This window comes from Perognathus longimembris, chromosome 20 (assembly GCF_023159225.1).
Source record: "Perognathus longimembris pacificus isolate PPM17 chromosome 20, ASM2315922v1, whole genome shotgun sequence".
NCBI classification, from domain to species: Eukaryota; Metazoa; Chordata; class Mammalia; order Rodentia; family Heteromyidae; genus Perognathus; species Perognathus longimembris.
In genome coordinates this window covers 33,362,531-33,386,151 of record NC_063180.1, presented here as the reverse complement: position 1 = coordinate 33,386,151, position 23,621 = coordinate 33,362,531, and the positions used below count along the sequence as shown (strand labels likewise).

Sequence of the window (23,621 nt, the reverse complement as noted above, 5' to 3'; positions counted from 1 at the left end):
TTTTCTTTATTGTCAATGTGTGATACAGAGGGGTTACAGGTTCATATGAAAGGCAATGAGTACATTTCTTGTTCTACTTGTTACCTCCTTCCTCAGGGGGTATGGTTTTAGACTTAAGAGTTTTAAAGTCCTGATTCTGGCTGAGTGTTGTTTACTTCCATAGACCTGTATTCACCTGTAAAACGAAGATAATGAACGCTCATCAAGTTATTGGGAAAAATGGATGTAACCTGTAGAGTACAGTGGGAACATAGTGAGCCCTTATACTCAGACTTCCAACCTCTATTAGCAGATGTGGCCCCTACTAATGGAAGCTTCAGAGAGAGACTTAAGGATGATGTAGCTCAGGAGCCAACGTGCCAGATTCTGAGCAGGTGCACACCTTGTTGGAGCTCATAAATGCCATGCTGACTCAGAGCAAATAAGGGACAGAAAAGGGTGGGGGCCGAAGAGAAAGCCACTTTAAGGAGGAGTTACCTGGTAGGGCTGGAACTAACTGGCTCTAGAAAAAATACTTACTTTCCTTATTCCCTCTTCTGGTTTTGATAAGGGTGTTAGAATGCAGTAAGCATCTGGAGAGAACAAGTTAGAGGGTGATACCTGATTATTTGCAAGAGTTCCTTCTGTCCTTTCTACCTCCTTAGAGATGTTGATTATTAAAACTTGCACTTGCACATACCCTTCTTTTTTTCTGAAGCACTGATTTATGTATTGATATTTTTATTTTGTGGTGCTGAGTATAAAACCTAGAGCTAAGTGCCCCATTTCTGAACTACGTCCTCAGCCCCTGAGGCACTGATTTCTTTCTTGCCCCAGGCCTCTTCTTAAACAGTGCATAAATCCGGAATCAGTCTGTGTATATATAGCTATGCAGGGAAAATACAAAATCTGAAAGATAAATTTTGCTTTCAAGAAAACTTATCTTGGGCTGGGGATATGGCCTAGTGGCAAGAGTGCCTGCCTCATATACATGAGGCTCTGGGTTCGATTCCCCAGCACCACATATACAGAAAATGGCCAGAAGTGGTGCTGTGGCTCAAGTGGCAGAGTGCTAGCCTTGAGCAAGAAGAAGCCAGGGACAGTGCTCAGGCCCCGAGTCCAAGCCCCAGGACTGGCCAAAAAAAACCCCAAAAAACTTACCTTGGAAATGAAACTGTGTTCACCCACCAGTAACCTTAGAAAATAGTACAGTTCAATATAAAATTAGAGCTTTAACAACATGTTCGTTGCTTTGAAGATTTCTGAGTAAGAGGAAACACTAGGGTCTAAGAAGTCAGAATGCACAGTGAAGAAAGGGGGAGCCAAGGGCAACCATGAAGAATGGGAGCCAGAGGGAGATGGACATCCTGTAGTTGAGTAATGCCCCAGTGGCCTTTGCTCCTGTCACCTCAGGCTGGGCAAAAGAGAATGGCTGAATGGAAGGCAGAATGCAGCTAGTGGATCTACAATGTAGTTTGAAGCCAGGGCCAAGAACAGCGTAAAGGACAGAGCTGGTTTAGCTTGGTCAATTAGTCCATCATTTCACCTGTGCCCTCTCATTTGCTATGGCACCTCTGAGAGTGTGATGAAGTGTCACTCTAGGATGGGGAAAGTGAAGCTCAGAATAGGCCTGTAAATCAGGCCTCATCACACAGATGCTAAATACCAGGTTTGAACCCAGGTTGGCCTGACTCCAAAGCCCTTCCTCCTTCCATCAAAGTGACTAAAAAGAAACCTTAATTTTAAGCAAAGCCCAAGCACGTTTTCCTTTCTGAACTTATTAATGTTTTGTCTTAAAGTTGGTCTTCATTAGGCTTGAAAAAGCATTTATTTTTCTCATTAAACAAACAAAAGCTGGCAATGGCAGCAGTCTTGATATACTTTTAGTAATGTGGGGAACTAAAAAGACCTGTGTGTACTTAACAAGTAGAACCAGTTTGTAGTGTTTTACTAGCCAACTCCTGTCTGAGTGTTCTTTTTAAAAGTAATTATACCCTTGAAGAAACACCCATCTTAAGGCCTAACAACTGTAACCCCCACCCCCCAAACCTGGATTTCTATCTTGTGAGCCTGCATTCATTTCAGTATATATATATTTTTCTTTCATTAAGGGAAGGCTGCCTCTAGTTGAAGAGTGTGCTTCCTGGACTTTTCTTTTTCTGGCTTTGTTTTGTCTTGGACTGTCAACTGATTCTACCTGACCACAATAAAGTTGTTCACTGAGTATTGTTCTGTAGATCCTGAGTACAGGCTCGTAGTAGACACTTGGAGGCAGTGGTATCTACTCGACTTGTCCTTTCATTTGTCTTTCTTTGGTGGTGGTTATAATTCCATTACTTTTTCATGTTCTTCCTAACTACAGATGGTACCCCCCGAGAGACATTGATGCATTTTGCTGTACGACTGGGACTGCTGCGGTTGACATGGTTCCTGTTACAGAAACCAGGTGGCCGTGGAGCTCTGACTATACACAATGAGGAAGGGGCAACGCCTGTGAGCCTGGCCTTGGAGCGAGGTTATCATCAGCTGCACCAGCTCCTAACCCAGTAAGTGCTTTCTCCCTTTTCCCCTCCTCTCCTCACTAGCCCCACCCCAAATCATCATGGTACCGCCCACAGCCCGCTTGGCTTCTCAGTGTGCCCTTGGCATGGATTAAAACCTCAGCTTTGTACCTTGATGCTGCTGCTGCTGCTGGTTTGCAAGCTGTCTCTGAGACACAAACGTAAGTCTCCTCCTGGCTTTCATTGCTTCTAATACTTTATTGAAGACTCAAGATAGGGGCTAGCAGGAATTAGCAATGTCTGCAGTTTATCTTGTCTTAGTATTAGAGGAAGCAGTCTTTCCTATGCATATATATTCACATATATGTTGTGTATGTATATATATATGTATGTATAAACACATACACACAAACATACATGTATGTATTTTTTTCCTGGTGTGTCTCCAAGACTTGGAAGAGTTGATTGGAAAACATTACTTTGATTTGTTATCACATACAGAAAAATTGACCATTGATTTGAGTTTGGGTTTGAATATAATTGTAGTGGATAAATACATTTAGAGTAGTGGTATCAGATGAATAGCAGTAAAATGAAACGGAGTTGTTTTAGAAATGTGCAGTAGGAAATCCTGTTTGTCTTTAGGTTCAATTGTTAATATGTCTGACTCCTTAAAAAGACCTTCAGAGGAAGGTTGTTAGTCAAAATATTTTGAATTCTTTTTTTCCCCTTGTACAAATAGAGAACTCAATGCATTAGAGCCAGCAGTACTTTTCATTGGAATGTTTATCAAAGGCAGAAGCTTCAAAAATAGTTTGTCTTTTTCAGCTACTTTTTGAAATTAGTTTTATGGTTATTTTTTATATCACAATGTCTAAATAAGAAGAAATCCCACTGGATTTGTGTTCTTTAGCAATTGAGGGACCATTTAACAAAAACTGTGGCAGTACCCCCAAATTCTTAGGTATTTTGCTCTTGCCAGAAGTTGCATTTTCTGTGGTTTCATTTTAAGCTGCATGTGAATTGAGTGGACCAAGAAGGCACCTCAGAGTGTAAGCTCTGTGGTTATGTAGTTGTTGGTTGCTTCATTTGCCAAGTGTATAACTTTCCCAGGCAAGCTAGACAGAAGGTTCATTGCTGATCCCCTCCTAATGGGTGCTATAGTTGCAGTGGTGTTAGGTGGGGCCACCTTCATCTCAGGTGAGCTTTGGATACCTGAGCTGTCCTGTGACAGTATTCCAGAGAGGGATCACCTGTGCCCCTCACACTTCCCATCTGGCCAGGGATTACATTCACTCTGCTTGTTGGTCTCATGGTTCCGGAAGGGAGACCTTGTTCCACAGGTCTGTGTAACTGTTTAGTTATCATTGTCTGGTTTTGTTATAGCTCAGTCTTTCTGCTGGGAAACAGATTTAGTTAAGGACTGATATCCAAATGGGGCAATAAAATGATTATGACAGCTACATAATGTGCCTGGACCAGCATGGCACAGACTATTATTGTAGCATAGATTAGAAAACTAGAGTATGTTTGGTTATTTCGGGAGAGGTTCTGTTACATGTGGAAAAGCTAGTTATTACCTTTTGAAGGAAGAGTGGTAAGGTAAAGCCAACTTGAGAAACTGCCATGTAGAAGATTTTGGTAGGAAAGCACGAGTTTCTTGCTGCAGGTCTACTACTCTTTAACTTGATTTCTGCTGGACTGTTAACTATGAGGGAAAAGTGCTGGGTCAGGGTTAGCAACTAAAACTTAAGGAGGCTATTCTTCATTCCCTCAGTATTACTGCAATACTGGGGGACTTGACTAGAATTTCAGTCCTCGTGAGTCAGGGAAGTTGATGATGATGATGATGATGATGATGATGATTGTCACACACACACACACACACACACACACACACATTTCAGACATTTTTAGGTTTGCAGTTCATAATTGTCACCACTATTCATTATTTCTAGAGGTTTTCATGAACCCAAATAGAAACTCTAAACCCAGCAGGAACTAAACTTCAGTCTCTTTCCCCATATCAGAGTAACCTATGTTCTATCTCTAAGAACTTCCCTATTCTAGATACATCTTGTAAATGAGAATCATGAACTATTTGTCCAGTGTTAGGTTCCTTTCACATAGTACATCATCTTAAAGATTTAGTCATGTTATAACATGCCAGGAAAAGGATGTATTTTTCTAAATATCGAAAAGAATAGATTTTAAAACTTTCTCATGAGATAAAAAAGTTAGGTATGTTGCTGGTAAAATATTACTAGTCTTGCAAGAAATCTTCAGAAATAAATGACTACAAAGAAGGCATAGCTTGGTGATTAATGTTATCTACTATTGCTCCCCCCTTATCCTTTTCTGGTAATGGGGCTTGAACTCAGGGCTTGGGTGCTGGCTCTTAGCTTTTTTGCTTAAGGCTGGCCCTCTACTGGTCGAATCACACCTGCTAGCCTTTGTTGGTTGAGTGTCACCGACTTTTCTGCCTGGGCTGCCTTTAAAAGTGATCCTCTGGGGGCTGGGAATATGGCCTAGTGGCAAGAGTGCTTGCCTCCTATATATGAAGCCCTGGGTTTGATTCCCCAGCACCACATATAGAAAATGGCCAGAAGTGGTGCTGTGGCTCAGGTGGCAGAGTGCTAGCCTTGAGCAGGAAGAAGCCAGGGACAGTGCTCAGGCCCTGAGTCCAAGGCCCAGGACTGCCCCCCCCCCCCCCCCCAAAAAAAAAGTGATCCTCTGATCTCAGCCTCCTGAATAGCTAGGATTATAGGGGTGAACCACTGGTGCCCTGCTTAATGCTACCATCTTTAGAAAAGGATTTCTTTTCTTTTCTTTTCTTTTCTTTTCTTTTCTTTTCTTTCCCCCTCCCTCCCTCCTTCCCTCCCTGCCTCCCTCCCTCCCTCCCTCCCTCCTTTTTTTTTTTTTGCTAGTACTGGGGCTTGAACTCGGTGTGGGCACTGTCCCTGAGCTTCTTTTTGTTCAAGGCTAGTGCTCTACCACTTGAGTCACAGCACCATTTCCAGCCTTTTTTCTGTTTATGTGGTACTGAGGAATCAAACCCAGGGTTTCATGCATGCTAAGCAAGCAGTCTACCACTAAGCCACATTCCCAGCCCAAGGATTTCTTAAGAATTGTGGAGTATTGACACAAAGTACTGAAATATTTCCATTGCCCCAAGAGTTAGTTTAAAATTATTTGTCTTTGGAAACTTTATCTCATATTTCGTATCAGTTCAACAAATCTTGATTTGCTGAATGCCTGCATTGCACTAGAAACTACAATGGGTACATTGCAGGTATTATTTTAGCCCTACAATGACCTCCCTGAAGTAGATGCTATTTGTGTTTTGTGGATGAAATGTGGCAGCTCAGTGAGCTAAATCCATAACCCCACCCTATTTAGAGAGTGGCAGAGTTACTCTTCTAAACATGTGTAATTCCAATTCTTTCTTCTATGGAACTGACAGAAAGGAGATTTAGGAGATTTAGTAAGAGACTACTAGAATACAGGATTAAGTACTGCTTAATTAGGAAAGGGTCATATGCTTTCCATTTAGTCTTTTTTTTTAAAAATTATTTTTATTTTTATTTTTTGGCCAGTCCTGGGGCTTGGACTCAGGGGCTGAGCACTGTCCCTAGCTTCTTTTTGCTCAAGGCTAGCACTCTGCCACTTGAGCCACAGCGCTACTTCTGGCCATTTTCTGTATATGTGGTGCTGGGGAATTGAACCCAGGGCCTCATGTATACGAGGCAAGCACTCTTGCCACTAGGCCATATCCCCAACCCTCCATTTAGTCTTAACCACTTTTTCTGAGGAAAATGAGCTACTCTGTATAATATCTTGGTGTTGCTCATCAGTGGTTGGTTACAATCAAGCTACTGTTTTACATATGGATTCTCACAGAGCTTGCAAGTGGGTAGAGTATTACTGTCCATGTTTTATATAGTTGAGGAAACAGACTAGAGAAGTGAAGTGCCAAAATTCCCAAAGTAAGAGAACTAAGTGTAGACCTGAGATCCCCTGATGTCCAGGGTGAGGAGGAGCATGTGGACAGCCCTTGAGGTTTGGCCATGGATGACTGTAGTAGGCAGTTTTGGCCCCGCTCAGGGGACCCATGGCTGTGAGTTCTCAAGTCCTCGCTTTGACAGCTGGGTTCAGTCAGGTGGTAGAATAACTACTGTAGTGACCTATTTCACAATAGAGCTGATACCGTTGTGTAAGCTGTTTTGTTAGCTAAGTGATTGCCGTTTTAGGATCTTCTTCACATCCCTGACAGCAGTGCCTTTAGTAGCTCATCTGGCATAAAACAAGATGGAGCCTTTGCTTTTTGTTTAAGACGGGGAAAGAATGAAACCAATTCCCCAAATTTGGTTTAAAAACAGTCAGAGAACAGGACTTGGAAAGGCTTGACATTTTTCTGCCCAATGTCACATCCTCTCTTCTGTCCATCCCTCTTACCTCCTTTGTGACTATGTTGGGTCTGTGTTTTGGTAAATGAACAAGGCAGGAGTCCATGGAAACTAGTGATAGGCAGTACTGTAATGTGCTAAATAACTCCAGATCCCTGCTTCATGGTGCACACTGGGATGCTTCTGAGCTTCTCTTGTGTCCTCATTTAGGCATCTCTTAAAACTATGAGGTATAGTTGGTACATTCAGTGTTCCACACACAGCAAAATTGATCCAGAGAGAGGCTGAGCAGCTGGCTGAAGGCCATGGGTTGATAAGCTATCCTTGTTTACATGCTCACTTTTTTCATTTTGAAGGGGGAGCAGTTCTTTCCCACTGTGCCCCAACTGCCCTCTCCTACCCCAGTGTGGAACTCGGCCCCTCTAGCTCTATGTCAGTGGAGTGTGGATGGTTTTGTAAGCCCCATAGAGGTTTGGCAATGTTATGGTGATAGAGTTTCATGGATAATATCGCAATAACCTTCAAATAAGGAACTGATGCAGTTTCTTGTCAGAAGTACGACTGAGAGCAAAACATATCTTTGGGAGGGCTGACCTGACTGTTTTTCTCCACTCTTAAAGCTACATACAGTATGAAGCCAGCACTAAAATAGGATGGGCTTGCGTTATTCCTGGTGCCTGGGTAGACATGTGTGAGTATCCACTTTCACACAGATGCATTGTGGTCTTCCTTGCTTGTTTTCTGACATTTTGTCTGGCTTTTTGCTGGCTGAACAAGAAGCACTTTTGAACTTCCCTTGAAGGACTTAGTGTCATTAGGATTTGAAAAGTGCTTTCTCTTTTGGTTAATTTGACTGCAAGTTACAGTGTTTTCTGGAGTTGCAATGTGCTGGGCAAGGTGAGAAGCAGAGAAGTTGGTTGGTTGTTAATTCTTGCATAGCAGGCAGGATGCTGGGAAACTAGTTGGAATTTGCCCTGGGCTTATTGAATTTTGTTGCACCACACATGTAAGTTCTGGGTCTTGGGGCAGCCACAGATACCCAGTTTGGATAGAATAGACCTGTAAGAAATGACTACTAAATTGTGTTATTCTATAGTTGAAAAAGTTTCTGTTGCTCTTATAAATTTTATGAGAACAGAAGATACCTAATATACCTGATTGACTTCTTATATCTGTTCTATCAGGCTTCTAGTTTGTGCAGTTGAAGGGAGCCATGTTGTAGCTGCTTGCTGTAGAAGTAGTTACTGTGGTTAGTGAAAAGAGGAAGCTAAGTTTTAGAATTGGGTCTGAACATTCTTCTTACTACCTTTTTTGTTTTGGGCAAATTAACTCTCTAGTCTGGTTTTCCTAATATGCAAAATGTAAATATATAGCACTTACCTTAGAGTTCTGACAATTAAAGATACATAATGTCCTCTGGCTCCAAACAAAATGGTTAATATTGCTGGTTTCCCCTCCCTCTCTCCTCTCTGCCTCCTCTTACTATCTTGTCCCCACCACTAAGAACAAGATCCTGTTGCCACAGCTCTGTGTGTATTTCATGAACTGGAAAGAGAAAGGAAATTTTGGTTCTTCATAAATAACTTGAGAAGTTTTCTTAATACACAGTGCTGTTATCTGGGAGGGTAAATCAGTGTTAATATATAAAAGTTGCAAATTAGAGGAGAGGTATAAAAAAGTCACATGTAGTTTGTGAAAAGCACATTGAATCTTTATTGTGACTTTATTGGTCTACTTCTAGATAAGGTGATCTGTTTCAGTCATAAATTGTGAAAGATGCTTGATCATGTCAGTGGGCTCTGTAAAATCCCATACAAGGTAATTAAAAGTTTATTGTACTGCTTAGGTTCAGGTTGTCTTATTAAGACTTAACGATAGTAACCTCATGTCTGAAGGTATGGGTCCTGCCTAGACTAATGAGCAAAATTTTCTTCTTTCCCTGAACCAGAAACTCTAGTTTATACATTGGTGACCTCATGGTGATTAAACTTATTGATTTCTATCAGTATAAAAATTGTTCATTCATTGAATGGTAGAATCTTTGCAGTTGAGACCTTGTCAGCTGACTTTACTATTTGTCATTACACAAGAATCAGTTCATATTTTAATGCCTAACCTTTCTGTCATGTTAAGTTTCAAATATTTTTTGGTAATAAGATCCTCTACCACTATCCACTTATTTAAATTAGTGGGCGTATAGGGTCAGTGTTTGATTTTGTTTTGTGTTTGCTGCTCCATGAGAATGCTAAAGAAACTCTAACATTATAGAGATAAGCCTGGCCTTCCTTTGATCTATCTCCATGCTTGTGGATTGGACTTTACTTCACGATCTGTTTTATGTCATCAGTTGGATATTACTTTACCCAAGGGAATCATGACATAAGCCTTTTACATACCTTAAAGTTTGGTCTGGTTCTGATTGAATGTTAATGAGGCTTCAGTACTAAAGTCATGGCAGTAGAAATAGCTTCAGTGAAGCAATAGTTTCAATATCACCTACTTTGATGACCTTCTCTGTTTAACTTAACATTAACTTTTACATATGTTAAGCATACAACAAACAGAAAGCAAATACTGTGAAGAAAATAGGTCAGATGTTTTTGATCCACCTGCAAAGAGCTTCAGGAGATAGTGGCTTGGTTTATTTTACAAAGCATTAAAAGACACACATTTTCAAAGTGTTAAGTAATTGCATGTTTTCAGACAAAATCATACACTGAAACAGTTGCTATGGTGATAAAGCCAGTAGAGAGAGGATAAAGCCTTGCTTTCTCTCTGTACACCTCCCAACCAGGTAAGCTGTGAGGCTCATACTTAGAAACCCAGGTGTATTGAAATGTTCTATAATTTCCAGAGCACATCTTCTTTCTGTATAACTATCACATTTCCATTTGAAAATCATTCTCCCTGTTCAGTCTACTTTGGGCTTGTAAAATAACTACTCTGCCTTATCTTGAGTAGAAGACCTTCCCATGTCTACAGGTGGTAATTAAGTTGTCCCTCAGCCCTGTATTTCTGCTTGGGTACTTTCCAAATTTACCTTGGAAAAATGTGCACAAAGATATTATTGTAGTTGAATCAAGTTTGGCTGGAGAGAAAGGCATCCCTACAAATGCACTAGAAATTCTGGTGGTTTTATTTGGCAAATGAAAAAGTTTCAGCTGACACCTTCTAAAAAGTGAGTGAAAAGGAGTATGCAGATGGAAGAATATAAATCTAAAGTAATGGAGGAAGGTCTATAGAAATGTCTTCCACTTCTTTTTAATCCCAGCAAGAAAACTACCATTATGAATAAAAGAATGAGCATTTTTCTACTAATTGTGGCGATTGTGTAGTGCATCATAATTTCATTACTATACGAAGGCAGTACTGAAGCCTCATTTACATTAAAAAAAAAGCCAGAACAAACTTCAAAGTACAAAAGGCTGATGTTATGATTGCCTTGGGGAATGCAATATCTAACTGATGACATAAAACAGATCATGGGGAAAAGTCCAATCCACAAGAATTTTTACGTAGCTATATATAAACTAAATCTTTGCTATATCTCTTCAAACATGTTAGAAATGAAATATTATGCTTAAAAGGTTACACTTAGGCTTGTGAGATAGAATTTATATATTAATGAGAGATTGCTTGCTTTTAGGGAGAATGCTGGAGAGCCAGACTCCTGGAGCACTTTATCCTATGAAATACCTTATGGAGATTGTTCTGTGAGGCACCATCGAGAGTTGGACATCTATACATTGACCTCTGAGTCTGAATCGCATGAGCCCCCATTTCCTGGAGAGAGTTGTACTGGACATATTTTTAAACTTAAGAATATCCAACAGCAACTAATGGTAAGGAAAAGTTTTCATTTTCATAGCACATGTATTGTATACATATACATATTCTCTCTGAATCTTGCTATACTGCATATATAACAACACTTCTGCTAATGATTGTGGAACCTGTAAGGCAATATTACTGGTCTTATGACCTAAGATGCAGAATTGGCATTAGGGTTGTAGCAGTAGGGGACTGAGATTTTTGTTCTAATTGATTTTTGCCAGGTTTCTGAAGTAATGAAAATTCCTCACATATACATTGTATATGCAGAAATATGCAACCATATAACTAAGTTTTCCTGGCATTTCTCTGTGTTTGGTTTAACTTTGTAGAATTAAAGAAGAAAGAACAGTTATACTGAGATTGCTGTTCAAGAGCCACAACCAAATTTGCTCAATAAAGCCTCTTCACAATTATTTTAGTGAGTTATAATCATGGTACTATATTTAAACTGATAGTTATATAGTTAAAAGATCACTTAGAAAATAAAGATTTTTATAATCTATTCAAGCCTTGAAGATGAAGTTGCTGTCAGACATAAAAACATTACAGACTCCCTGGTAGCATTTATTATGAGTAAGATAGACGTCATATAGATGTATCTCTTTCGGCTATAACATCTGAAAGGCTAAGTTTAGATAATTTTTCCAGCCAGTTATTTTGGAGTTGATTTGATTTAGGACCAGCTTGATAATAATTGTGTTGAAGGTCATGTTGGGTTAGCTCAATGCTAGACACTTCTTTGGGAACATGTACTGTTTCTGAGGCATTCAGGCCATGCAACTCCATAGCAGGGTTTATGATGTGCCTGCCTCTGCCTTTCAGAATCACTCTAGTCTCAGAGCAATCATGTCATTTTGCTTTGAGTGGAAGTTACATTTTTTCTTACAGAGTAAATGAGAATATGCGTGAAAATACCAGTTTGCAGATGTCAGAGCTACCTGTGAGTAATGGTTGACAGAAAAACAAGGAGAAATTTAAAATGTAGGAAATGCATGTGCAGGAGCCTCTAAAATTCTCCAAGTAGCACTCCTCATTTCTCCAGATCTCTCTCCTATAATGTTCAGTCTTCATGAAGTATGATGACCTGTTGTGTTTTTTAGGACATGCTCACCCGTTGTTAGGCATGGAAAAAAGCTAATTTTGATACTTGTAAGGAAACTAATACACAAATGTTTAAGGAAACTAGCACACTTGTTTTTAGTGCAAATCCATTTTTCCTGTCCTATATTAAATGAACTTTGGTGAAAATAACACCAAAGTTTATTTTTTATATGAATTTACAGTATCAGTAAGTAGACAGGAACAATCTAATGTAGTAGTCTTTACTTAGTAAGCAGATGACCCAGAGGTACATATTTGAGATACTTATTGAAGAAGATCAAATAATGAGTGGAGAACCAACCAACTGTTTTAAATTAATTTATGTGTTAAGAAAATAGTGCTATAAGGAGTGATAAAATTTTGATATAAATATCTAGCTGAATTTGTTTTTTTCTACATTTTTCCTAAGCCTTGTCTGTATAGATATGGGATTTTTGCATAATTACAATCTTGACTGTAAATTTTATTTTCCCAGCATTGTATTAATATTTTTTCTGCTTGTGCTTTGATCTTCATATTTTGTTTTAGTTAGGATAGAATACTTTAACCAGGTTGATGAACTGTATTTTTGTAACCATTCCTTTTTTGGCTCTATTTGTTTACTTTAAAAAAGTAATGGTGGAAAAAAATCATTCTTGAGGTGATTTATAATAGCATCAAACCATACTATCTTCTGATAGTAGCTAAAAGCTAGGTATTATTAATGCTATATAGTTTTATTTACTTATTTAGTACTCAATATTGGACAGGAAGGGGATTGTTTTTATCCAAAAGCCAAAGATGCGAGGCATGGTGGCTCATACCTGTAACACTAACTACTGAGCCTGAAGTTGGAAAATTTGAAGTTAAGGACATCCCACGCAAAAGGATCAATCACAAGGTCCCATCTCAACCAATTAAAAAACAAAAACAAAACAAAAAACCTCAAAACTGAATGCTGTGGTGTATGCCTGTCATCCAGCCATTCAGGAAGCCTAAATAGTAGGATCACCACCAGACCAGTCTGGGCAAAAAGTGAGACCGTGTTAGGAAAAAAAAAAATTAAAGCAAATTGTAAAAGCCCTTAAAAGGTCTGGGGAGGTGGCTTATGGTAGAGGGCAAGTATAAGACTCCAAGTTCAAATTCCAGCACTGTCATTGTGAGTGAAATTAGAAACCCAAATACTTGAGCTAGGTGGGGTTGATAATTTGGGAGTTCCAGGATAACTTGTAACTCCACAGTTAGTGCGCAGGCCTCTGGCTGCATCTCGTGATGGAAAGGAGTTTTGTGAAATTGGTTAGGATTTGTTATTTCTTAAATATATGAGATGAATAGGTTGACGCTGCCCCTCTGAAAGACCCTGTTAAAAAATAGTTTTCTCAGCTACTTACTCATTTGATGATATTCACAGTTTTTTTTGGGGGGTGGGGGTGGGGTGGCGTTGCGGCATACTGAGGCTTGAACTCAAGATCTTGCATTTGCTAAGCATGTTCTTTACTACTTGAGCCCTGTCCCTGGCTCCTTTATGTATTGGTTATTTTTAAGGTAAACGCTGGCTTTATGCCAGGGCCAGCCTAAGCTTCAATCCTCCTGCCTGTCCTTTTTTGTGCCACTAGTGTTGACAGGTGCATTTCACTGAGCCCAGCCATTGGTTAAAATGGAGTCTTTATGAACTTTTGTGTCCTCAAACTATAATCCTCCAAGCTCTGCCTTCCAAGCAGTTAGGCGCCATTGGTGCTTGGCTAAGTTGTTTTATTAAAACAATGTTTTTGAAGCTCAGTTTCTTTTGATTTTCTAAAGTAGGTTAAAATATTTAAAAGTCATTTTGTATCATTTAATATCTCAGTGATAAATAGATAGGACAGTGGAAAGTGATACCAAAATGATAGAGTTAAAAATATCTTTACTTTTCTCCTAGAAAACAAGCATCAAGCAGATGGACACTCTCACACCCTTAATGACAGCACAGGATGCTTCTTGTCTGCCCAGTGCCCCAGAGACAGAGGGCCAGTTCCTCCCTTGTGCATCAGAGTTCTCAGACAGCCAGCAGCTTTCTTCTTCTCTTCCTGAAGAGACTGAAAATCCTCTCTGCTGCCAGGGAAGTCCTGTTGGGCAGATTAAAAATCCCTGTGATTTGTCAACAGAGACTAAGGAAGAGGATTCAGGCTGTTCTCACAGGAAGAAAAATAAAGGCGTGGAGAAAACTAGGGAAAAGCTGGAGCCAGCACCTTTTGTGGATTCTGGAACTGTGTCTGATCAAGACAGTTGTCTTCTGAGCTTGCCTGACTGTGGAGGCAAGGATACAGAAGCTCTTCCATCCTGTAGTCCCAGGAATGAAGAAACTGGAGCACAACTTTCTGGAGTGGCCATGGGACAGGAGTCTCTCAGTACTAGGGACAGTATGCAGCCAGGAAACACAGTGAAAGAACCAGGTACATCCCAGCATTCCTCTGGAGGGGAACTGGCAGATGGTTCAGTGACAGATGCCAGTGCTCCCGAGAGTACAAGAAAAGCAGAACAAAGTCTTGTGAACCCAGCTGCCACCATCCGGAATAATATGCTTCAATTAGGAGCAAGTTTAGAGGAAAGATTTGAGAACTCTCCTATCAGCACAGTTGGAGCCTCTGATAAACAAGTCAGAAGTGAGCTTGTGGATAATGGTGTTCCAAACTGTTGCTCTGCCACTAGTGTCCCCAATGCCAACAAATCTGCAGAGTCTTTACATGCTTTGAGCCCCAGAGAAACCCCTGATGAAAATACAGTGGGGATGGAAACTCTAAGAAGCTGTGAGGAGCTGGCTGAAACTGTGGGAGATCAAAACACTGTGGTGATTCAAGCTGCTATAGAAGACAAGATTTCTAATGGGTCAGAACTTGACACTTCCTTGGCAGGCACATGTGAGGTAATATCCCACTGTGATTTAACTTTCCCTGTTCTAAAAACTGATGTGATGCTCAACCAGAAACCAGAAACTAATTCATCTCATGCTCAAAGCCAAAACAGTCAGTCACCAGTTTGTTCTACAACTGGGGACGATAAACTTTGTGCAGAGTCTGCATGTCAGCAGAGCACAGTGCCTTCTAGTGGCGAGCAGGTTGTAAAGCATTGTAGTGACACAGGGAGACACCCTGAAACCACAACCGGGCAGCAGCACAGCACATCTGAAACCATAACTGTGCAGCCCAGCACACAAGACCTGTATAATGCAGCCCATCTGGAGGACTCACAAGCTGACCCCGTCACTTCTGATCCTGTAAGAGTTCCCCAGGAATGTGGGAATTTTGGTACTCTTGGAGTTTTAGGAAGAAAGGTCCAGGGAGAAGATCTGAAACTAGACACACCTGTAACGAATTTACTTGAGGTGGGTTCATGTCTACCTCTGGTTGTCCCTCAAACTGAGAAAGGACTGGTGCCAGACCCCGCTGTGCCATCAGACAGTGCTTTCTCTCTGGCAAGCAGTCCAAGTGGTGAATCAGTAACCAAAGATGACGCACTTTCCCTTGTCCCCTCCCAGAAAGAAAAGGGAACAGCAACTCTTGGACTCCATAGGGCTGTAGCTTGCAGAGAAGGCCCAGACCGAGGAGAGTCAGAGGATCCTGATGTACAGCTGCTAGAAGATAGAGCAGCAAGCCTGCCCTTGTCTCCTGCTGTTGGAGAGCTTCAGCCCAGCATGGGAAATACCAGTGCCACTGGCCTTGGTGAGGAGCACGAAGGGCCTGACCACTCAGCAACTCCTGAAGCACTCACTGACCCTTCTCTGCTAAGTGTGGAGACAGCTACTTTGCCTTCTGAGTCAGTTTTGACTGAAGAAGGAAAAAATCTGGTGGTTCCAGAAAGTGCTGCAGCTCAGGGACAAGATGACAAGGACAAAGCAGTGACTTGTTCCTCTGTTAAGGAAGACACCCTTTCTTCAGGAACATTGCAGGAAGAGCAGAGAATCCCACCTCCGGCACAAGAGACAGCCAGATATGGTGATAAACCTGTCTTAGCTGTCTGTACTAAGGACACAGCACTTCAGCTTCGTAATTCACTGGACACACCCTCTGCCTGTCTTAAGACAGAAACTACACATAATAAGGAAGAGGCCCCTCAGGCTGCCCTGCTGACTGAAGGTGGGGCCTCACAGAGCCTGGTGCCACCAGGAGCAAATCTGGCTGCAGACTCAAGGGAGGAAGTCTTAGGGGCAAAGCCCAACAATTCATCTCCATTACCAGGCCTGCTGCCAGGTGAGTCTGAGGCTGTTAGTTGCGATCTACCTCTTCCTCTGGATGGTAAAGTGACGAACACCCAGACCCCAGGGACAACCAGTGCCTGTGAGTTGGACAGAAATGTGATGGAGGATGTGGTAGTGGTTAACACTCTGCAAGGTACTGCTGAGTCCAGAAGAAAGGATATATCACACAACAATGAAGACAACCCGGGTGCAGAAGTTTCACTGAGCCAAGAGAAGAATATGATCGTCAGTCTGCCAGGAGCTTTACCAAACAAAGGTGAGACTGGCCTACAGGGAGCTGCAGCTCCAGACATGGTACCTCTTAATTGCAAAAGAGGGAGGCAGGAGGGAGCAGACCACAGGAGTTCCATTGCTGACTCCAAAGAGGCTCTTATGGATGACTTGCCTTTTGCCAAGGAGCCCCCAACAGAGACAGAGCTCCCAGTTCTTGATGACAAGATCCCAGGGGGCATGAGACAAGTCACTCTCTCTCTCCCTGGCATGGCTTCAGCTGCACCTAAAGGAGCAGACTTGATCGAAGAGGTTGCCAGTCGTATAGTGGAGGCGGTCATTGAGCGAGTCAAAGCCTCTGGAGCATTGGTGACTGAAGGGGAAGTGTGTCATGTATCCACACTGTCTAGTTCTGAGTTGGACCCTCGGACTGAACAGCCAGAGAACCCTTCTGTAGATGAAGGGAGTGCTTTTTCACCTGGGGAGACACTGCAAATGGCTAATACAGGAGACGTCACCAGCAGCCTGAAGGGATGTTTTGTTAGAAGGGAGGAGCCAGAGAAAATTACTCTGCTTGTCCAAGAACCTGAGCCAGCAACAGGTAAACAAAGTAAATTCTTAGTTTAGTTTCAAAGGAGATTCCCTGAGTTTCCATGATGTACTAGTCAAAATGCAGCTGCTTGTTAAAAGGTCTTATTTGCTCACTGGTGTAAGTTTCCAAGTTTAATAGTCACTGTGATCGGGAGATGTACATCATATAGGGTTGAATAGATTTTACTTCCTGTATCATGGACTCATGGCTTGATTACTCAAGCCTTAAAGCTCTGACACTAGAGCAGTTGCAGTTTCCAAACCCTGAAGACAGTATCTAGCGCATAGGTGCTTTAAGGGGACAAAGGAATTTAGTAAATATTTCGATTCAAATAACCTAAGTCATTTTCCTTAGGATTATAGAACAGTGTTGGAAAGGATGTGTTTTATTTATAAGCCTGAAACTCCATTCTTCCTTGCCATCTCAGTCTGTATTCTGAGTAAATTTATAGTCTAAATGGTTTCATGAAGAGCTGTAAGTATTATTTGATGTGGATGGCCCAACATCCAAAATGGTGGTATTAGGTCATTGGTTAGGTTTGGGGTGGAGTGCATTCCCTCCTTTTCCTGTCTGAGGAGCAACCCTCCAGTTCCCATTTTCTGATGCTCTTGGGCATAGCCTGGGAATTCAGGACCCTGCACAGCACAGGGGATAGGATGCAGGATTTCCGCCCAAGCCCAGTCTGCCGAGCTCCTGTCACTGGGCTGACCTTGTGTTGGCTTATCTTGGTGAAGCAGCTGCACGGAGCAGATTGCTCACACAGCAGCCTGCTCCATCTACGGGTAGCCATGTCTAGAAAAGGCAGAGGGAAACCACTATTACTCAGTGGAAAGAAACTATCTGAATAAAACTTATTACTGGGAGTTGAGGCTGAAGCTGAAACTGGAGTCGGACTCTGACTCGGCCCTGCCTTGTGAAGTCTTTAAAGGTTAGTGTAATGCATGTTTTCCTATCACCTGCTACCAGTTATAGGCACAGGATCTATTTTCCGTGTCCGCCCCTACGATTTTATAGGTTACAGGTAGTCTGTTTTGTCTTTATTTGATTGTCTTTTCCCTGTTCTTTCTAGTTTTTCTGTTTGGTGCCTTCAAGAGTGTTTATAGGGGTGGGGTGTGGAGACATGAATAAGCAGAACAAAAATTAAGAACTTGTTTGGGAAGAAGAACAATTTAAATACAGTGATTACTTTCTTCATTATAGGGTTTTTAGCTATTTTACCACCTACCCTCACCCTAGAGAAGGATTTAAGGAACTCGAAGTGGAATTTAAGGAACTTGAAGCGGAATTTTTGGTGACTTTCAGAAGTTTTTTCTTTTTTCTTTCTCAATTCATTACTCTTTTAGATTGTTAGTGATAGAAATTTGTTGACTCTATCTCAGAATTTAAATGTGAAAAGTCCTAGTTGTTAAAATAAGGCAAAGTAAGAAGTCTATTTCTGGGCCCTAGCAGGTTGGTATTTCATAAGAATGGGAGTGGCTGTAAGTTGATGCCTGGCTGTGTTCTTTTTATTAGGTGCTCTGTACTTGGACACAGGCTGTAATTATTTCTCTTGCCTTCATGGTCAGAATTTAACTTAAGCAACTTGACCTATGTGGGGTTGGGTGTTTCCAGGGCTGGATGAGAAAAGGTGAAAGCAGAGAATTCTAGACTTTGCTGTTTAGTAGTACATATGTAGTAAATATGCTAAGAAATGGTGTTATTAAGATTCAGAAGTTTTTAGGAAGGAAAAAAGGAGATTTCAGAAGTGTATGTGGGTCTACACTTGGTATATTTTGTGTAGGATACTTTTTCTGCCACTAGAAGGAATCACAGATACAGTTTCAAATTGGAGAACTGATGTTCCATTTTAGAGCCATTTCACAAAATAGCGATGGTTGAGGGAAAGTCCCTAGTAAATTGCCTCAGACAAAAAGCACCTGAGTTATGATCTCAGAGCCAAAGGGTATTTTCTATGCAATTTACATTCCACTCTCAGATTTAATTGTGTATGTTGTTTTATGAGTGAGAAGACACAGGTTTTAGCTGCTGATTTGGAAGTGGACAGTTGGAAAGGGTATGTGACCCTCTCATCTCAAAAAGCATTGAGCACAGTGCTTAGAAAGCTGGAGGTACATGACTGAGCCATGCCAGTACTGCAGATTGCCAACACCCCTTAAATTTCAGTGTCACTGTTACCAATGTGACTAGTTGTTGCTTGCCAAGATACATAATTTCTTTTTTTCATTAGCAAAATAATTTTAATTGATGAGTTTAATTTATGCCAATATGGACAATGTACAAGTGACAGTTCCTTTCAATGCGAATTATGTTTGGAATTAAATTGATTTTCCTCAAGCAGAATATGTGTGGCTCATTTGTATAACTACTGGATGCCATTGCACTGCCCGTTCATTAGTTTCAATTACTTAGCACTAACCATTTACCTGTCTCAAATGTTGGGCCTAACTGAACAACCATATTGCTTAATGTATCTTAAAATAATTCCTGTGTTTGAACCACAATACCAGTTGTGCCATTTGTATCTAATGCCATGAAATGGATGGCCCCAGGGATGCTATAAGGCATGCCCCAAGGCAGTACTCCAGGCATGCCTCCAGGCACACCCACAGGGATGCGGCCATGGACGCCCCCAGGGATGCCCTTAGGCAGGACCCCAGGCACACCCTAAGGCATGCCCCCAGGCATGCGCCAACAGATGCCCCAAGGGATGACCCCTACGGTGCCCTGAGACACGCCCCGAGGGAGGCTGTTACACCTACAGGCAGGCCCCCTAAGATGCCCTTAGGCACGGGCCCAAGGATGCCCTAAGGCATGCCCCTTGGCAGTCCTCACGGCATGACCCCCAGGCATGCCTCCAGGCACACCCCCAGGCAAAGCCCCCCAGGCAGTCATCCAGACACACCCCCAGGGGTGGCCCCGGGGATGCCTGGAGACATGCCCCCAGAGATGCTCTTAGGCACACCCCACAGGCAGTCCCCCAGGGATGCCCCCAGGGAGGCAGTAAGGGACGCCCCAGGCACGCCCCCGGGTATGCCCGTAGACACGCCTACAGTCTGCCCCTCTGGCATGATCCCAGGCAGGCCCGCAGGCAAGCAGGCAGGCAGGTAGGCAGGTGAGCCCCCAGGCAGGAAGGCAGGCCCCAAGTCTGGCACCCAGGCAGGTTGGCAGGCAAGGCAGGCAGCTAGGCAGGCAGGCAGGCAGCTAGGCAGGCAGGACAGCATGCAGGCAGGCAGGCAGGCTTATTGTGTTGGCATATTTTCTAATGGTAGGAACAGGGAAGTGAGTTTGTGCTCCAAATCCCATCCCCAAATAATAAAACTTATCATTCTTTCTCAGCCATCCTCCAACCCTTCAGTTACTCCAACTCACTTCAAAATACTTGGCCATAGGACCCTTCTGTAGGGATTGCTTAGACACATTAGGGGAAAAAAAAAGATTTTAATTGCATTTTGTGAAGTGTAATGTATCTTCATTCACTGGGAAGGGATACTTGTTTACCCTTTATAAAATTACCACTAAGATTATATAATTATAAAGGCAAGGAAAAAGATTTAGAAATACTTATGAGAATGTAACTTTGCTACATCAAAGGAAATCTTTGGACATGTCACACCTTCTGCTAGAATAAATCTTAACTTACTCTTTGGTGGCAGAAACTTCTCAACTCTTTGGTGTACAGAACATTTTTATTTGCCAAAGCAGTGGCATTGCCAGGCAAATTAACAACCTTAGCAACTTTTCTACATGGACATTTTGTTTGTATTTGGAATAGTAAAGTAAAAGTTGACTATTTGAACATCTTTCCCCTTTAAATAATTGTCAGAAGCCTAAGGTTGCTGTAAGCATCACTTTTATCACTTGCTCAGGAAGTTGGTGATGCGTGGTGGCTAAGTAACAAAAACTACTGCTGTAGATCTGTTGTATACAGACAGCAGGAGAATCGTTTTAAAGAGAACACATGTGAAAGCTATGTAAAGAAAGGAGTTAAAGTTTTTAAAATTATGTTTGGCTTTGGAAGAAATAAAATAGTTAAAACAACAAAATAGTTCAGTCTTACTGATAGTAGCACAGGATGGGTCAATAGCGTAGTGCATAAATGTTTTTCCTCCCATTTAAAAATTTTCTTTGTTATTGTAAAGGTGATATATAGATGGGGTTATGGTTACATAAGTCAGATAAAGAGTATATTTCTTTGTGCACATCACCCCTTCCCTTGTTCTTTCCAAGTTTTTCCCTTCTGTCCCCCGCAAGTTGTAATAGTTCATTTTCAACACAGTGTCTGTTGAGTATTCTTGCTGCATTGGTTTATCCTTTGCCCCACCATTTCTGTACACCTTTAGACTCTCAAAGAGAGAGAAATAAGCAAACAAGACAAAAGGAAATGAAAACAAAAACAGCAACAGAGAAGTTCTGAAAAAAAAGTCCTTCGTGTTTCCATTTCCTGGAGTTCATTTTAATAAATATTATTTTATATGATCAGATGCATATAGATATTGTGCCTACTACCACATTTTTATTAGTATTTATTGCACAAAGAAGTTTCATTTTGACATGTCATATGTGCATACAGTGTCCTGTGATCAAACTCAACCCTCCTTCACTTTTCCTTATCCTTCATCTCCTTCCAGACCGATTTCAACAAACTTGCTGTGTTCTATTTTCACACATGTACATAAAAAGTATTTCAATCATATTCAAGCTCATTTCCATTTGCTTTTCCCTGTCCACTAATTAATATCCACACCCCAGTTGCAACCTGCTTTAACATTTTTGTAATTCATTTTAATATATGCTAATTGTTCAGATTAATGTCTCATGATGTGTGTATTTCATAATTGTTTATGCAGTATTCAGATAACTTGTGATAACTCTTATTTGTATGTAGTATATTTTTAAAGAAAGATCTGTCCCATTGACTTCTGTATACAAGTTTCTTGATTTTTGATAATGGCCAGGAGGGCTATCTACTTTCAGCTGTTAATCTGGCCCTTACTGTGTGTGGATTAACTCTTACACATAGGAGTCATCTGTATCATTCTCAGATTCATTATGAAAAGTCATTGGTGAAATGAAAATTCTATAGACATTGTATTAGACCTTTCTGAGGCTCCAAACCCAAGGGCTAGGGAATGCCACACAAACAAGTGATAAAGCTGTGTTATTGGCACAGGGTCAGAAATGACGCTACCTCCTGACAGCAGGGAAATTCCTTTCAATGGAAAAACTAACAAGATATACTAACCTGGAGTTAGTTGTGTAACACATAGGAAGCTTTTTTTTTTTTTTCAAATGCACTTACTATGTGACCTCTTGTTCTCCAGAAATGCCAGGTACTAAAGCTGAAGATGAAGTGGATTTTCTGAGTCCGACCAGAGTAAGTTCAGTCTCTGCAGAGGCAACTGTCAGAAATGGAGCTGCTGCCCCACAGGTGAAACAAGGCCCAGAGACCTCAGCGGTGAGTGTGGCTGTGTCTGTGTGAGCACACTGTGTGTTTACCTAGCTCTGCTCCTCTGATTTATGGCCTTGGTTTCTCATGGAAACGTGGGTGTAATGTTGGAGTTGCACTTTCATGAGTGGTGTGAAACACATAGCAGAATTTTGGAATGTGCTCTTCTGCATGAGAGCATAGTGAAAAATGTCCTACATGAACATAAGGCCTTGACATGTGCTAACATGTAAGGTGTCACACAATGAGAACTACCACAAAAGGGGATATGTAAACTTTGTTTCACCTGACTTCTTTATTCACATAGAAAGTAAAGTGATAGTACCAAAAATAAGATTTAGTTTATTTTATAACTAAGGAAAACTAATCTTAAATATGAAATTTTATTTTTAGTGAAACTGAAATGTTCAGGTAAGATTTTTCATGAACAGCTTTATTAGGATAAATTCATGTACTATAAAATTCACCTATTCAAATATAGCGTATTCAGTGGTATTTAATATATTTATAGAGTTATGAAGCTGTCACCATACTATTCTTAACTGGACAATATTGTCATCACACATTGAACCCTGGACCCATTAGCATTCCACCTGTCCTCAGCTTTTCCTCCCCTCATCTACTGACAGTCTCACAAGTGTACACGCTCCACTTTTTTTATGGTAATGCTAAGATTTAAACTCAGGGCCTCTCTACTAGCTGAACCACATACCCAGCTCTTATTTGCTATAGTTATTTTTTTCAGATAAAGTCTCAACATTCTTGGTTGGGCTGGTTTCAGACTCCCCTCCTAGGTGAGTTCATAACTGTGTGCCACTGATAAGGTTCACTGATAGAGTTGGCAATCTCCCTTTCCCCCAAAGTGTCACTGAACCTCGATCCTCCTGATCTGTGTCTCCCAGGTAACTGTGACAGCAGGCATGAGTCACTATGTCCATTCTACAACTTCTTATAAATGAAATTACATACTATATAGTCTTTTTGTTGTTGTTGTTCCTAAATTCATTTGCTTAGCAGTGTATTCTCCAGATTTATAGTACTGGGTTTTAGTTCATTTCTTTTCATTGCCACATAGTATTTCATTCTGTTGTATATTAGGATTGTTTGCATGTTTTTGATTGTTAAAAATAATACTGCTTATTAAACAGTATTACATGTTTTCATTTCTCTGTTACCATAATACAGAATATGCTGGGGTACATGAAAATTCTACATTTACTATTTCAATAGGTTTTTGAAAATAGTCTTCTTTTGAGATTATATTTCTTCTGGTTTAAGATACAAATCTAAGAGAAATCTGAGAGAACTCAGATTTCATGCTGGTCCAAGAGAAACCTGT

The 23,621-nt window shown here is 41.1% G+C and overlaps 1 protein-coding gene across 4 annotated transcripts in view; it reads left to right on the top strand.

The window, feature by feature from the left end:
• The window catches only part of Akap13 (A-kinase anchoring protein 13), a 181,892-nt gene that overhangs the window by 69,515 nt on the left and 88,756 nt on the right, over positions 1-23,621 (top strand). For 2 of the 4 annotated variants that reach the window (XM_048368856.1, XM_048368857.1), the window contains exons 5-8: positions 2,342-2,525; positions 10,533-10,728; positions 13,719-16,845; positions 22,158-22,291. In XM_048368856.1, coding sequence (XP_048224813.1) covers positions 2,342-2,525; positions 10,533-10,728; positions 13,719-16,845; positions 22,158-22,291 — 3,641 coding nt within the window. The remainder of the gene's footprint in view (positions 1-2,341; positions 2,526-10,532; positions 10,729-13,718; positions 16,846-22,157; positions 22,292-23,621) is intronic. The other 2 variants (XM_048368854.1, XM_048368855.1) reach the window with 2 other exon arrangements.